We start from the raw sequence: 14,291 nt of genomic DNA, 5'->3' as shown, positions 1-14,291 counted from the left end.
ACACACACACACACACACACTCTTTCTCTGTGGCACACACACACACTCTCTGTCATACAGATACACACACATACACCCACTCTCTTTGATATTCTCTCCCTCCCCCTCTCTCTTTCTCTCTCTCTCTGACACATATAAAATTAATGCACACACTTTCTCTCTTCCGCATGGCTCCAAGCTGTCTCTTACATGTCAATCACCCAGCATTTCATCACCACAGTAATTCTAAAATGGAGTTCCTGTTTGAAATTAATCTTCTAACATAATTTATCATGCACAACAATTCCTTAATTACCTTTTACATGTATTCTGGGGGTTTGAACTTTAGACACCATGCTGAAATAGCAAGCAATCTTCCTTGCTAAGCCATTTCCCAAGGCCTTATTTTTTCTTTTTACGTTCATAAATCAAAAATTGATTTATTAAAGCATATGCTATTTAAGGGATCATATGCTTTCACAAATTGTAGCGAATGGATTAATAGCAAGACCTGAAACTGCTGTGTGCATATACATCACAAGGCATCATGAGGAGATGCAGAAGTTTCCCCTTCTACAAACTCAGATGATACTGACAATGGCCATCTGGGTCACCAGGCAACACCTACTCATATCTGTAATGTGTCTCAGAGGACTGCAAAGAAAGTCATTTCCCTTCAGATTTATGGTTATATGATTTGATGTCTTTCATTTGAGAAACTTTTGCTTGCACAGTTGTGTATTTTCTTAACAAATGTAATTTTTTTTACAATAGCGTTCTGTCAGTGCACACAGACACCTAGAACAGCGACTTCATGTGGTCTGCAGTGCACATCAGATCTCACAGCAGTGATTTCATTCTGTCTGTAGTGTACACTGAGCCCTACAGTGGCCATTCCATGTGGTTTAGAGTGGACACTGAGTTCTACAGTAGTGATTTCGTGTGGTCTGTAGCGTACAGAGCCTGACAATAGTGATTCCACGTGGTCTATAGTGAACAGCTACTCATACAATAGTGATTCCATGTGATCTACAGTGTACAGTGACTCTTACAATAGTAATTCCACGTGGCCTGTAGTGTACAGTGACTCCCACAGTAGTGAGTCCATGTGGCCAGTAGTTTATAGAGTCCTATAGTACTGATTCCTTGTGATCTATAGTGTACACCAACTCCTACAGTGGTGATTCCATATGGTCTGTAGTGATTCCATGTGGTCGGTAATGTAGAGTCCTACAGTCATGGAATCATGCATAGTTTCATAGAAGGCACTTAACAGTCTGTTTCAAAAGATTCTTACCTTTCAGTTCCATCTCACTGAGCCCTTCACTCTGTGTCACTGTGCAGCACCAGTGCTGTGCCTGGGTGTCCTGCTAGAGCCTCCTCCTGGGAGAGCTATCACTGAGCCCAGGTTTCTGGATTCCTTTCATTGTTTCTATCTCTGTCCCTCCCATCTCTGCAAAGTCCTAGGCCCCGCTGTGTGCTGGGGTGAAGGCTTGCACCACCATAGTGTCCAGACAAACAGCTTCAGCACTAATGGGGGCTTGTTAAAGATCCCGGCCCCATAGGAACTTCCCCTGTGAGCCACTGCTGTGGACTGAAACCTTGAGCTTGTGCCAACTTCATAGCCTGAACCTCACAGGCCATGATCCCTGCTGCACCATATCACTCTTCCCTGACACAGGAGGTATCTTTGCCCTGAGAGAATTTCATGTACAGGGCTGGGGGCCTCAGGCTCAACTCCGGGAGAGTTTATTGACTTGAATCATCGTACATTTCAATTTTTTGTGCCTTTATGATGAATGTTAATGTGTTTGTATACATGAAAAATAGTTTATGATGTTTGAGAAAGTACATATATTGTCCCCTGTTTAGAGGCAAGAGGATGGCACTGAAGCTGCTTAGAATAACCATACACTTTGTCATACAAGCACTACATAGTTGCTGTCTTTAAAACAGATGCATATATGTAGGTTCACACACATGCATAATGAAACATGTGTCTTGTTTCCCCCAAGTCAGCCTCATTATCAGTGCTGAGTGTGCCAGGCATGTTAAAAGTATTTTCTCAGCCCTTCATTAACTAGTTACATTTTTATTCAGGTTTATTACTTATTTATATTATTCCTCATCAATTATATCATGCTTACTTTTAGACTACTTTGCTGGTTTTACACCAGTGTGCATAAGATGTAGCTGAAAATTTTGTTGAGCTATGCCTTCTAGAGTAGGCCTTGTCTATGCTGATTTGGACACTTCTCTGGAAAATCAAGGAATTGGTATTTGAGCAAATATGTTACTAACATGTGACAGAGTCTTACTTTGGTCTCCATTGTGCCCAGAATGAGTTTTTAAAATTTGTCTTCTTTTTTCTTTGCTCTCGAAAGGAAAAATCCCAACATACAAAATGTTAAGAAAGATTTTGTGTGTGTGTGTGTGTGTGTGTGTGTGTGTGTAGTTTAAGGATGTTTATACACTTTGAGCAGTACCCCAAGCTGTTCAGTATATGGACATAGGGTTTAATGGAAAGTGTGCGGGATAAAAATCAGTTAAAACCCAAATAACCACATGTCTTCTTTGGACCATCCATGGTCCCTGCAGTGTGTCCAAGTACCCAGAAGAAAATGTCAAGAGCATAGTACCTTTATGAACAGAACCGTGGTGTGCAACCCAGGTGACATGATAGAGCTCCTGACCATCCTGAGGTGCCTATCCACACTTAGCCTCACCATCCTGCTATTAGAGAAACAGTGTAGTGAAGCGAAGGGAAGCTCCAAATGAATAACAGGATGCAAACAGGGGGTGTGTAAATTCCTGCGGAAAGAACAATATAAACGAGTAATCATACAATCTTGCTAGAAAGGAAACTCAAGTTTTACTATAACAATAGATATTTTTCCAAGAAAATACATCTATTTATTGCAAGTTCAAATAATACAGCATGAATCGATCTTCCTACAGTTGAACTGTCCAAAAAGCAGCAGTTGAATGTTAGGTCCAACATTAATATTTATACTTTTCTAGTTAATTGAGACATTCCTAAATTTAACTTTTAAGTACTTAGCACCGCTTAGTCGTGTTTTAGGTAGTGTGAAGTTTGAAGCAGTCTGTTTGAGACTATTTGAGTCTGTTAAGTCTGATGTAGAAAGTATTCAAGAAGTTCAGTGACTATGATCGGTAGGACTTTATTTATGAATCCATGGATTTTGGTGGCTGTATCCAGGTTTTGGAATTGGCTTATGTTAACAGAAAGGCTGTTTCTCCTGTATCGTGTCTGTTGCACAATGGCCAAACAGGAGATATTACCTCACATGGGATAAAAAGATCAACCACATGCTTTTTGTTAGTTATTCCCTTTTTTCAAGACATGGTTTCTCTCGGTAGTCTTGCTGTCCTAGAAATTACTTTGTACACCAGGCTAGACTTGAACTCAGAGATCTATCTGCCTCTGCCTTTTGAGTGCTGGGATTAAAGGTATTCACTGCCAGGCTCAGATAACAATTTATTCTTAAGAAGTGTAATTTTGATGTCTATATTTTGAATGAGGTTTCCTTACTACTTATTGAAAATTCTCAGGATGTAAATAGTTTGTTCGAACTGCTCTACATTTGGACGTTGTCTTAGTTAGGGTTATTGTCTATGTGATAAAACAGCATATCTAAGGCCAACGTATAAAAAGAAAGCATTTAACTGTGAGATTTCTTAGTTTCATAGGGTGAGTCCATGATCATTACGATGGAGAAGACTGAAGAAGGCAGTAACGGAGAGCTCACATCTGATCTATAAGTTGTGGTCAGAGGGAGAGCAAGGCTGAACCTGGTAACATCTGATCTATAAGTTGTGGTCAGAGGGAGAGCAAGGCCGAACCTGGTATGGGCTTTGGAAACCCCCCAGGCCCACTTTTAGTGACATACCTACTCCTATAAGGCCCACCTCCTAATCTTAAACAGCTCCACTAACAGGGGATGGAGCACTCAGATATGGGGGCCATTCTCATTCAGATCATATCATTCTACTCCCTGGCTCCCATAGGCTTGTAGCCATAGCACAATACAAAGTGCATTCAGTCCAGCTTCAAAAGTCCCCATGTTTTTTCACCATCTCTAAAGTCTGTTTCAAAGTCCAGAGTCTCTTCAAGCCACTATTTTAACTGTCACCTCCTTGACTTTAGTCAAAACCAAAAAGGAGATTGCAGACTTCACCAGTGGCACTGACTATAACATCATCATTCCGGAAGGGAGGGAAAGAAGCGGAGTGAGGAAATTGTGTATAATGAACCTCCACTGTGAATTTATTTTCTTGCTTCACGTTTTTTTTCTTACCTAAAGTAGGGTGCATTTTCTCACATGACAGAATATTCCATTGATTCCTGGGTTCATAATGTCTGCTTTCCATGCCATGGAGACTGCATACAGCAGAGGATATGTGCCTTACGATGGGGATAAACAGGCAGGTGAGGCACACGTCAGTAAGGTGAGGCCCACCTCCTGGTGGGCCAGTCTGTGACTTCGAGAGGACCTTTAACCTTCCTGTGTCACACTGCCTTTACTTCCTCAGTGTGAACAGTCACCAGGTGTGCCTGTTCTGAGGTCTGAAGTGACTTAATGCCGACAGTACGAACTCTGTGAATGGATTCTATAATTACAGTTGATGTCATGCGAATTACACATATGTCCTATGGAATACTGACATTTGTTTTAACAGAGAATGCCTTGTAACTGAATATGCCTAGGGATCCGTAGACCCAATATCACCTATGAACTCTGTGTTGAAGTGATGCTACACTTTAACTCAGATGGGAATTTGCTAACGAGCTCATACAAGCTCTTAGTGGAGTGGATGGTCATTCTTGCCCATGACATTTTCTCTTGTTAGAAACGGCACATTGCTCAAGTCTAGATGTTCTCAGGAAAGAGAGCTGTCGCTTGTTTGGGGAGAGTGTGAGCCATGGACACGGTGTGTTGTTTGCACACTCACCCTGTGTGTCAGTTTTAATGGTGTGCTACAGTTTTTGACTTGGTAAAATTGTTAAGAGTTATCTCTTAATGTCATACTAATAAATGTATGTACTAAGCCTACAATAAACTTAGAAAATATAGCAAGCCAGGAGGTTTCTAAATTATTTCGAGTCTAGGTCCTCTGCCATTGGTCTTCAGAGGGAGGCATGTGATTTGTAGTGTTGCCTGGGATGTGTTGGTGTGACCCATGGAGTGTGTCATTTTAGGGCCGCTGAGTCAACAGTTGACAGGGCCCAATCTGTGAGGTAACATGCCTTCCGGATGATTCTAGTGTCTGGGGATGTTTCATAGTAACTGGTATAATTTATTAGTCACATTCTGCATTTCAAGTTATGCTTGAACTTCACTCTTGTAGATAAAGGTAACAACGTGCCTCGGGCAGTTAACGGCCCCACCGAAGGCCACAAACAAGCAGATATTTCTGCTCTTGTTGCGTTAATGCATAGAAGTACTGCATCTGACCCAAAGGCGTAACATGGAGTGTGATAACAAGGTCTTTGGAAGTGAGTTTTCACTTGAAATTTGGAATAGAACTAACTTTTAAGGCCTTTGCACTTTAAAAATGACCTGCTAAAAACAATAACCTTCCAATAATCACAAAAACAAACACAATTCCCCCCTTGCCTCCAAGAAACACACTTCAGAGGCTGCAGAGGTGGCTCAGTGGCTAGGAGCACTTACTGCTTTCCAGGCTTGATTCCCAGTACCCATATGATGGCTCACAAATGTCCTTGGGGGTCCAATGCCTTCTTCGGGCCACTGAGAGAACTAGCATGTATGTGGTACATAGGCATACATGTAGGAAAAACATTTACACACAATAATAATTTTTTAAAAGAATACATTTCACTGGGCGTGGTGGCACATGCCTTTAATCCCAGCACTCGGGAGGTAGAGGCAGGCGGATTTCTGAGTTCAAGGCCAGCCTGGTCTACAAAGTGAGTTCCAGGACAGCCAGGGCTATACAGAGAAACCCTATCTTGAAAAAAACCAAAAAAAAAGAATACATTTCATATACAGAAGAAAACCTTACAGTGTATTAAAGTAAAATGTATCTTGTATCCCAAACTATATAGAAAACTTCCTTTAGGGACATATAATGTATTATTTGGAAATTTATTTATTCATATAAACTAATTTGGAGGTTTTTTTTTAAATTAATAAAAACTGTGTTTCTTAAACCATTCTATTATATATATATATATATATATATATATATATATATATATATATGTTTTGTCAAATTGTCTAAGCCATTCTTATGTGTACACCAGTGTTCTCATAGAATTTAACTTTCTTGTCATAATAATAAATGATAGGAAATGATAAATGTTGTAAAATACATTAAATTAATAGCAGTAGTTAAGAATAAGTAAAGCAATAGTCTTTCTTCTTAAAATGTATCATGCCACATTTCAGCTTAAAAGTAAACTTAGAAGAACAAAGAACAAACTGTAGTTTACCAGAATCCCGTATTTTGTCCTCATGAATTTTATTGCTTCAACAATTAAAAATAATATATAAGAGAGGAAAGTCCACGTTAGAAAATGTAAATTGAGTGAATGTCAGTCGAGTCCAGACTGGAGCCATGGGTGCTGGGGTGTGGCTACTTGACAATGGTATGCATTTACCCACGGAGTAAAACCAGTTCTTTCTACTACGGGGTTGCTTTAGCTGCCTTCAAAGGAAGACATCCTTAACACCATGCATTGTATGACCCTTATCTTCATCGACTTTTAGATTCCTGTCCCTTCAGGAGGGACAGGAATAGCCTACTAACAGGAATGTAGCCTACTGCACAGATGTCTATTACAACTTAACAGATGCTTCTCAAGTAGCAGAATCAATATAATATCAGGTCTTACATTTCATTTCTACCAACTGTCACATGGCCCAGGGCTATTAAGTTTCAATTATCATAGAGATTGGATTATATATGTGATGTGTGAAGTGCTTCTTGATGTTTGAACTATTTTAGGCACCATCTGGTCATCTTAGTAATTCCACTGGATGCGTATCAGTGCTCTCCATTTAGAGATGAGGGAATGGTTAGCACCCAGTGAAGCTTGAGTTTTTATGTAGAGCTTCCAGGGCATGTGACAAGGAAGAGTTGATCATGTCTGCCCTTTACTTCTCATGTGTAAGCTGCCTTTTATTTTATATTCACCACAACCATTTCAAGTGACAGCATTCCTCTGATGTAGAGGCGAGAAAACTAGAGGTGAGAATGGTTAGCTCAGTGTGAGAATTGTGAGATAGATAGGTGGGTCCTCCCTGTACCCTGGGAGCACATCCCTGCACCCTGGGAGCACATCCCTGCACACTGGGAGCCTATCCCTGCACACTGCACACTGGGAGCATGTCCCTGCACATGGGAGCACATCCCTGCACCCTGGGAGCACATCCTTGCACCCTGGGAGCACATCCCTGCACCCTGGGAGCACGTCCCTGCACACTGGGAGCACATCCCTGCACACTGGGAGCACATCCCTGCACAATGGGAACATATCACTGCACCCTGGGGGCACATCCCTGCACACTGGAAGCACATCAATGCACAGTGGGAGCATGTCCCTGCACATGGGAGCACAATCCTGCACCCTGTGAGCACATCCCTGCACACTGGGAGCACATCCCTGCACATGGGAGCATATCCCTGCACAATGGGAACATATCCCTGCACCCTGGGAGCACATCCCTGCACAGTGGGAGCACATCCCTGTACAGAGGGAGAACATCTCTCCACAGTGGGAGCACATCCCTGTACATGGGAGCACATCCCTGCACACTGGGAGCAGGCTCCAGACTTCCTGGGTTTATATCTAGGCTTTACCTCTTAAACTTTGGCTGCTCTGATGGAGTTTCTTCATCTCCTATGTCTTAGTTTCATATTATATCAAACAAACAATATCAGTGCCATAAGATTGCTTTGGAAATTAAATGGGACTTAGATTGTAGCCCCAAGATAATATGTTATTACCAAGCAAATAGAGAAATTCTAAAGGTAGGAAGCAGTGGCCTATTCCATAGATTTCTTAACAAGTTAAGCAACCTATGTGAGCAGAAAGAGTATTAGTACAGAGTCTTGCATTTTACGAAGGGAGTGTAATAGTTACGATACTAAAACTTCAAGGGAAAACATTATGAAAGGTTAAAATGATTCAGTCCGGCTTGAAAAGTGCGAGCACAACATAAACTTTCTAAGACGGCACAGACGTGTTTTGTAGGGAGAGCCTGGGAATGGAGAGCATATCCTATTTCTGGACTTATGTTTGTGCAGTATTTACCTTAGCTCTTCCCTATGGATTAAACAACAGAAATATTGTCTGGTCTGCTTGCAGTAGGACCCATCCAGTGACTATTCCCAGAAATCCATTTCTCTCTTGTGCATGTCGGGTGCTGTGCTTCTGATGACTAAAACTCTGCGAGTCATTCCTTAGGAAGAACCTGCTCTCATGTTCACCATCCCCACACTTTCCGAAATGCTTCTTAAACCTGCTCTGAGTCTTGGTTCCCTTTTGACAGTCTCTTCTAGTACTTTATTTCTAGAGCTTTCAAATCCTCCTGAAAGACTGGCTAAGTCCAATTGCATTGGTTATTTATCTCAATACAAGCCCAGTAGCAAACGGGACAAATACCTTTGGTTTCTCATTGACCGTACAAAAATAAACCATGTATCCAGACATTGAGCTATTGTTTTCTCTTATTGGTACTGACATGAATTCTATTGTTCAAAAATTAATGTGAAGAGATTCCAGGTGATAATTGAGGTCTTTTTTCTGACACCGTGTGGGTCCAGTTTTAGACCGGTACTGCTCCTTCTATAAGAATGTACAGGTTTGAGTTTGGCTTCCTTCCCATCTTTTCAACAGCAGATCTGACTTGGTAAAACTCAAAACGTCTCTGCTTGGTGAAATAGCAGAGTCCTTATTTTCCTTTGGCATTATAAGCAGCCGGTGCCTTCCAGCAAGGATTCCGATCAAAGCAAGCCTCAACAACAGCTAATAACGTACAGCAAGGAAGAAAAGGCCGTTCTCTGTTCTTCATTTCAGTGGGAAACATTTAAGTATTTCCTTTTAGTCCTGATTAATAGGAGACCAGTTTACCCCCACACTAGTTTTTGGCCTGAGGAAGTCTGTTCTCTGGCCTTTAGAAAATTTTACACACAGAGGCCAAATCCTGGTCTCTCTTCTCAGAGAGCTATCTTTCAGCTTCTGCAGAGGTGGGCGAGGTGGGCAAGAGCTTGGCCCAAGGTTCTGGTGTGACACATACGCTGGTGATTTACGAGAAAATGCAAACACAAGAATGGCTCGTGTGAACCCTGGCTTGCTCAGAAAGCTTTCCCTGAACCAGGGGAACATAAAAACCTAATAAAAATAATTCTCAAGGACTGTAGAGTCACTATTTAAATATCACAGGGTAGCAAGGGATCAGGGAAGATAAGAATGCGAAGCATTTAGGAGATTATTCTTTCTAATAAGGCAATCCTTAAACTCTTGTAAACACTCTAATTAGAGCAATTGTTTATTGAACTGCTGGTCTGCTGTGTCAGGAACTGCATGGACACTTTCATTAGTCTTCACAACAGCTTTGCAGGATGGTCTCGTTTTGTTTCTTTGTTTTGATAGCCCTTTCACGTTATTAGTAAACAGGTTCAAGGAGTTGATATGTCTACTAAATGGCAGAACTAAGATTTGTACCTAACCAGGTCAGCTATGCTGGCCATGTGCTTTCCAGTGGGATTTGTTAGTGCATGATAAAATGCTGACCTAAGTGGTAGCCATAACCTCTGTGTTGGGTTGCCTCTCGCCAAACATGTGACATGCATGGTGCTTCGAATCATCTGTGTGATGGTTTCTGTTACAGTCTTTGAATAGTGCTTCTTTGAATATATACCTTTTGTGTAATTACTTCTCCCTTTTCCTTCCCCCTATAGTTGCACTAAAATCTACCCCTGCTGACAGAAATGGAGGCCAGGACCAGTGTAGAGCACAAATCAGAGAGTGGCAGGATTTGCAAGAAGGAGAGTTCTTGTTACAGGTAACTCTGGTGCCCCCAGGAAGGGCAGGGGCACACAGAAGCCGGAGATGCATCTATCCTAATTTCTCTAAGCCTCTGACGTCACACTGTTCATGTCAACTGCAGCACTGGTCCTCTCTGGTTCCCAGCAGATGGGATTATGAGAAGTGGATTAATCTGGTCTAATCACCCTGGGATTATGGGACCTGGATTAATCAGGTCTAGTCATCCTCCCTGTTGTTTCTCTTGATGAATCTGTGTACACTTTCAAGAAATGTTGCTCACGTAGAGAGTTAAAGCACGTACTCAATGTGTAAAAACTGTTCTTACTTGAATTTTATTTTTAATGTGTAATATTATAACTTGCATTTCAGTTGAGCAAAAATGCATGACTTATATGTTATAGTCCTCCCCCGCCCCCCCCCCCCCCCCCCAGCAACCATAAGCCTTCATCTTGTGCTTTAGAATGAGAGAGTTTCTAACAATTTTGTCCAACTAAAACAGAAGGAGTGAGTGTGTATGATGGTGGCAGAGCAGTTCCCTGATTGCCTGTAGCTCTGACCAGTGAACTGAGTGTACAGCTTGGTGTCAGTTTGCTAACTTTGTTGCTGAAGTGGAGCTGTATCAGGTCCTTCCTATTGCTGTAATAAGACACCATGACTAAGCGGGACTTGCAGAAGGAAGCAGGCCCTTGGGCTTACCGTGCCAGGGGGTTAGAGTCCAACATGGTAGGGAAGAATGGCAGCAAGCAGCAGGCACAGCAACAGGAGCAGCAAGAGAGCTCACAGCTTCACACGGGAGCACAAAATGCCTGCACACACACACACACACACACACACACACACACACACACAGAAGGGGGTAGGGAAAGAATGAACTGGAAATAGGGTGAGATTATATAATCTCAGAATGACTATATAATCCCCTAGTGACTGACTTCCTACAGCAAGGCCGCACCCCCGAACAGCTCCCCCAAACTGAGACCAAGTGTTCAGATGCTGGAGACTAAGGGTGCAGTTCTCATTCAGGTACCACACTCCACTTACAATCTGCACATGGAGCTAGAGGATCTGGCATTTGCCCTTCTGGGTTCCAGGCTTGCTTGGGTCCACTGTTTCTTCCCTGTGCTCCATTCCTCCCTTTTGAAATGATCATGTATATTCTGTGCTGTTGTACGTTGGAAGTGTGTAACTTGCCTTTTGGTTTTATAGGGGGTTATAATAAAGAGATCGCCTTGTGTCTCAGGGGAGACTTTGAACAATTTGAGTGGGGACTTGTAAGAGCCTTTTGATTTAAAGTTTCTAGCAATGGACAGTTGATGTGAGCACATATACTTTTGTTATCCAAGAGGACGATAAACCTTTTACTCACACTGACCTTGAAAAAAACATAAACAAAATAGAAAGAGAAAAACTCATGAAGTAAAAGAAGGAACGAACACAAAACAATCATAATGATAATACACACTTGAGGGAGAAGGGGTAGAGTGTGGCTCAAACTGATAGAAATAAGGAGAAGGTATGAGTCAATGCATTTCAGTGGGAATGTTATATGCATTGTACTTACCAATAAAAATTTTGATATCTGTATAATTCTCTGAAAGCATCTAAATTTCAAAGTCAGTCAACGCTGGAGGTATTTTGGGGTGGACATAGTTCTGTCTTCTGACGAGCTCTCTCCACTTAAAGGTCCAACAAGTGGGTGTTTCCTGCTGTGCTCCCTAAAGAAAGTCATGTAACCATCGTGACTATTTCTGGGCAGCTTATCTTATATCAAAAAGTTAGATGCAGTGTATTTTGAAGAAATCTGGGATATAAGGAAAATGGAAAGCCTGATATTCTATTCATGTACCTGTTTGGACTTTAGATTTAGCTGTAAGCTCTTTCTCAGCCAAGTTGGAGGCATGAGTCGATTCACGGTAGTCCACATGCCATGTGCCTGTGTTTGGGGCGTGTAAGAACTTCAGTCATTTTGAAGATCGGGTGTTGAGAGATAAAGAGAAACAGACTGTTAGCTAACTGTCAGGATTTCTGAATGACAGTTTTGCCCTCCACCTCTAACAGCACCTTCCTGTCTGCAGGCGCTGAATGGCTTCGTACTGGTTGTCACAGCAGAAGCCCTGGTCTTCTATGCTTCCTCCACTATCCAAGATTACCTGGGCTTTCAACAGGTACGTGCGTTCCTCCTCCATCATTTCAAATGAATAGTTTTAGAAAATTAACTCCCTACTGCTTTATCAATTTTTATCATGTAAGGTCAAAGTTGACCACTGGATTAAAATGGGTGCTGTAAGAATTTTAGGTTATTGATTTGTTTTTCAGATTTGATAATAGGCAGCTCTATTATTTTGCTTCACAGTTATCATTTTTCTTTTGCATCTATCAGTAAGGAATTTTTAGGGGCCTGCAGATGTAGCTCTGTGCTGTATATAGGACCTGCTATGCTGGGTTCAATCATTAGTCTGACAGAACAGGGCCAGGGAGAGAAACTTTGAGGCTGGTCAGGTTTTGAAGCAGACAGAATATTTGTCATGAGATAGCATGGGCTACAAAGGATGTAAAACAGCTATGAAACTAAGGGGAGGCTGTGCAGCCATGGCACATGTAAAATACCATGGTTAATACTTTTAGTTCTGGTGCATTTACACTATTTGAGTATTACCTTGGAAGAAGTGTTTTGACACTGAGCTTAAAATCATACAGACTGCACAGACGGTTGATGAGGGAGCCTAGGGTGGATAGAAGAGCTATTGGCAATAGACAAGAAAGCCCTGGAAGACTGGGTGTTTGCTGTGGGGGGAGTCCTGAATGAGTGGTGTGGGTGATGGACAGCAATGGAAGCATCACTAAGACAGAGCATTGGGAGAACTGTGAAACCACAGTCTTATTTAAGGGACAGGAACATCTGATACCACCTGGGAACATACCAGAAGTACACCTGAATGCTTGCTGTTCTTCTATATCTGATTCTCACATTTTAACATCATAAGCATCACCTGAAACACGTGATACAATCTCTGGATTCCATTCCCAGATATTCCATGGCAGTGGGTCATGGTAAGTTAGCGGCCCGTAAGTTAGCATTTCTTCAAACTCACAAGGCTCCTGGCCTGCATACCACAGACCATTTACCTCATTTGTAGTTTTTATATAGTAAATATTTACTGGTACCTCTCATTAGAGAGAAAATGGATGCTTTAGCGATATTACGATCACCCTGGCAACTATGTAACTGATACACCAAGGTGATTTAATAGAACAGTAAGTTTCCAGGCAAATTAACATAATGGAAGACCATTAAAGCAATGGGATGTGGCCAGTGTCACAGAAGCTAAATCTTAGTATCCTTTGTTTAAAACAATGTATCCGCCTGTAAAGGGATTCATACATGAGATAGGGTCTAGAACAGTGGTTCTCTACCTTCCTAATGCTATGATCCTTTAATACAGTTCTTCATGTTGTGGTGAACCAGTCATAAACTTTCTTGTTGCTACTTCATATCTGATTTTGCTCCTGTAATGAATTGTTATATAATATCTGATATGTGACCCCCCCCCAAAAAAAAGTGGCTGTAAGCCACAGGTTGAGAACCGCTGTTCTAGAATGTTATCATCAGCTGATGTGAAATAAACAAAGACTTCGAGTAGATCTTAATATGGTACATTTGAGGAACAGGAAGCTGCCTTGTGAGCCAGAGCCATTGAGTCAGGAGGTGATGGCAGATGTGAATGGTTAGGGGTCTTTGCAAACCATCATTTGCATTCAGTTCATCATTGCTGATAGGTGCCCACTGATCTAGACACCTTTTGAAACTGCTTTACGAATCCTTATCACTCTTCAAATCACAACAAGTTTTTCCTCATGCCCCTTTCCTTTAGTCTGACGTCATCCATCAGAGCGTATATGAGCTCATCCATACAGAAGACCGAGCAGAGTTCCAGCGTCAGCTTCACTGGGCTCTAAACCCCTCACGGTGCACAGACTCTGCACAAGGTGTGGATGGTAAGGAAGTTCACCAGAAGAGGATGCTCATGCTCACTGAATATTCTATGAGAGGAGGCTGAGAAGTTGTAAGGCACAGAGCTCCATGCTGAGGACAGGGAATAAGTCAGGCAGGCGTGATTCTGTAGCTGAAGATCAGAGCCAGACCACAAGAGGATGTTGAGCCAAGGCAGCTGTAGCAGATGGAAGCCATAGAGGATGGTATAAAGAGGGTTGTATTGTTAGTAATGTTACTATGTGTCTGTGCCCACCTGTGGGTACATGTGTGGAAGCCAAA

At 41.9% G+C, this 14,291-nt stretch overlaps 1 protein-coding gene across 2 annotated transcripts in view; it reads left to right on the top strand.

The window, feature by feature from the left end:
- Nucleotides 1–14,291, top strand: part of Ahr (aryl hydrocarbon receptor) — a 36,211-nt gene that overhangs the window by 9,576 nt on the left and 12,344 nt on the right. Inside the window, exons 3-5 of one of the 2 annotated variants that reach the window (XM_021201594.1) lie at nucleotides 9,931–10,034; nucleotides 12,094–12,183; nucleotides 13,891–14,014. In XM_021201594.1, coding sequence (XP_021057253.1) covers nucleotides 9,931–10,034; nucleotides 12,094–12,183; nucleotides 13,891–14,014 — 318 coding nt within the window. The remainder of the gene's footprint in view (nucleotides 1–9,930; nucleotides 10,035–12,093; nucleotides 12,184–13,890; nucleotides 14,015–14,291) is intronic. The other variant, XM_029540818.1, reaches the window with a different exon arrangement.

Source organism: Mus pahari, chromosome 7 (genome assembly GCF_900095145.1).
Source record: "Mus pahari chromosome 7, PAHARI_EIJ_v1.1, whole genome shotgun sequence".
Taxonomy (NCBI): Eukaryota; Metazoa; Chordata; class Mammalia; order Rodentia; family Muridae; genus Mus; species Mus pahari.
Note: the sequence above shows the minus strand (reverse complement) of the source record. Positions and strands in the feature narration are given on the sequence as shown.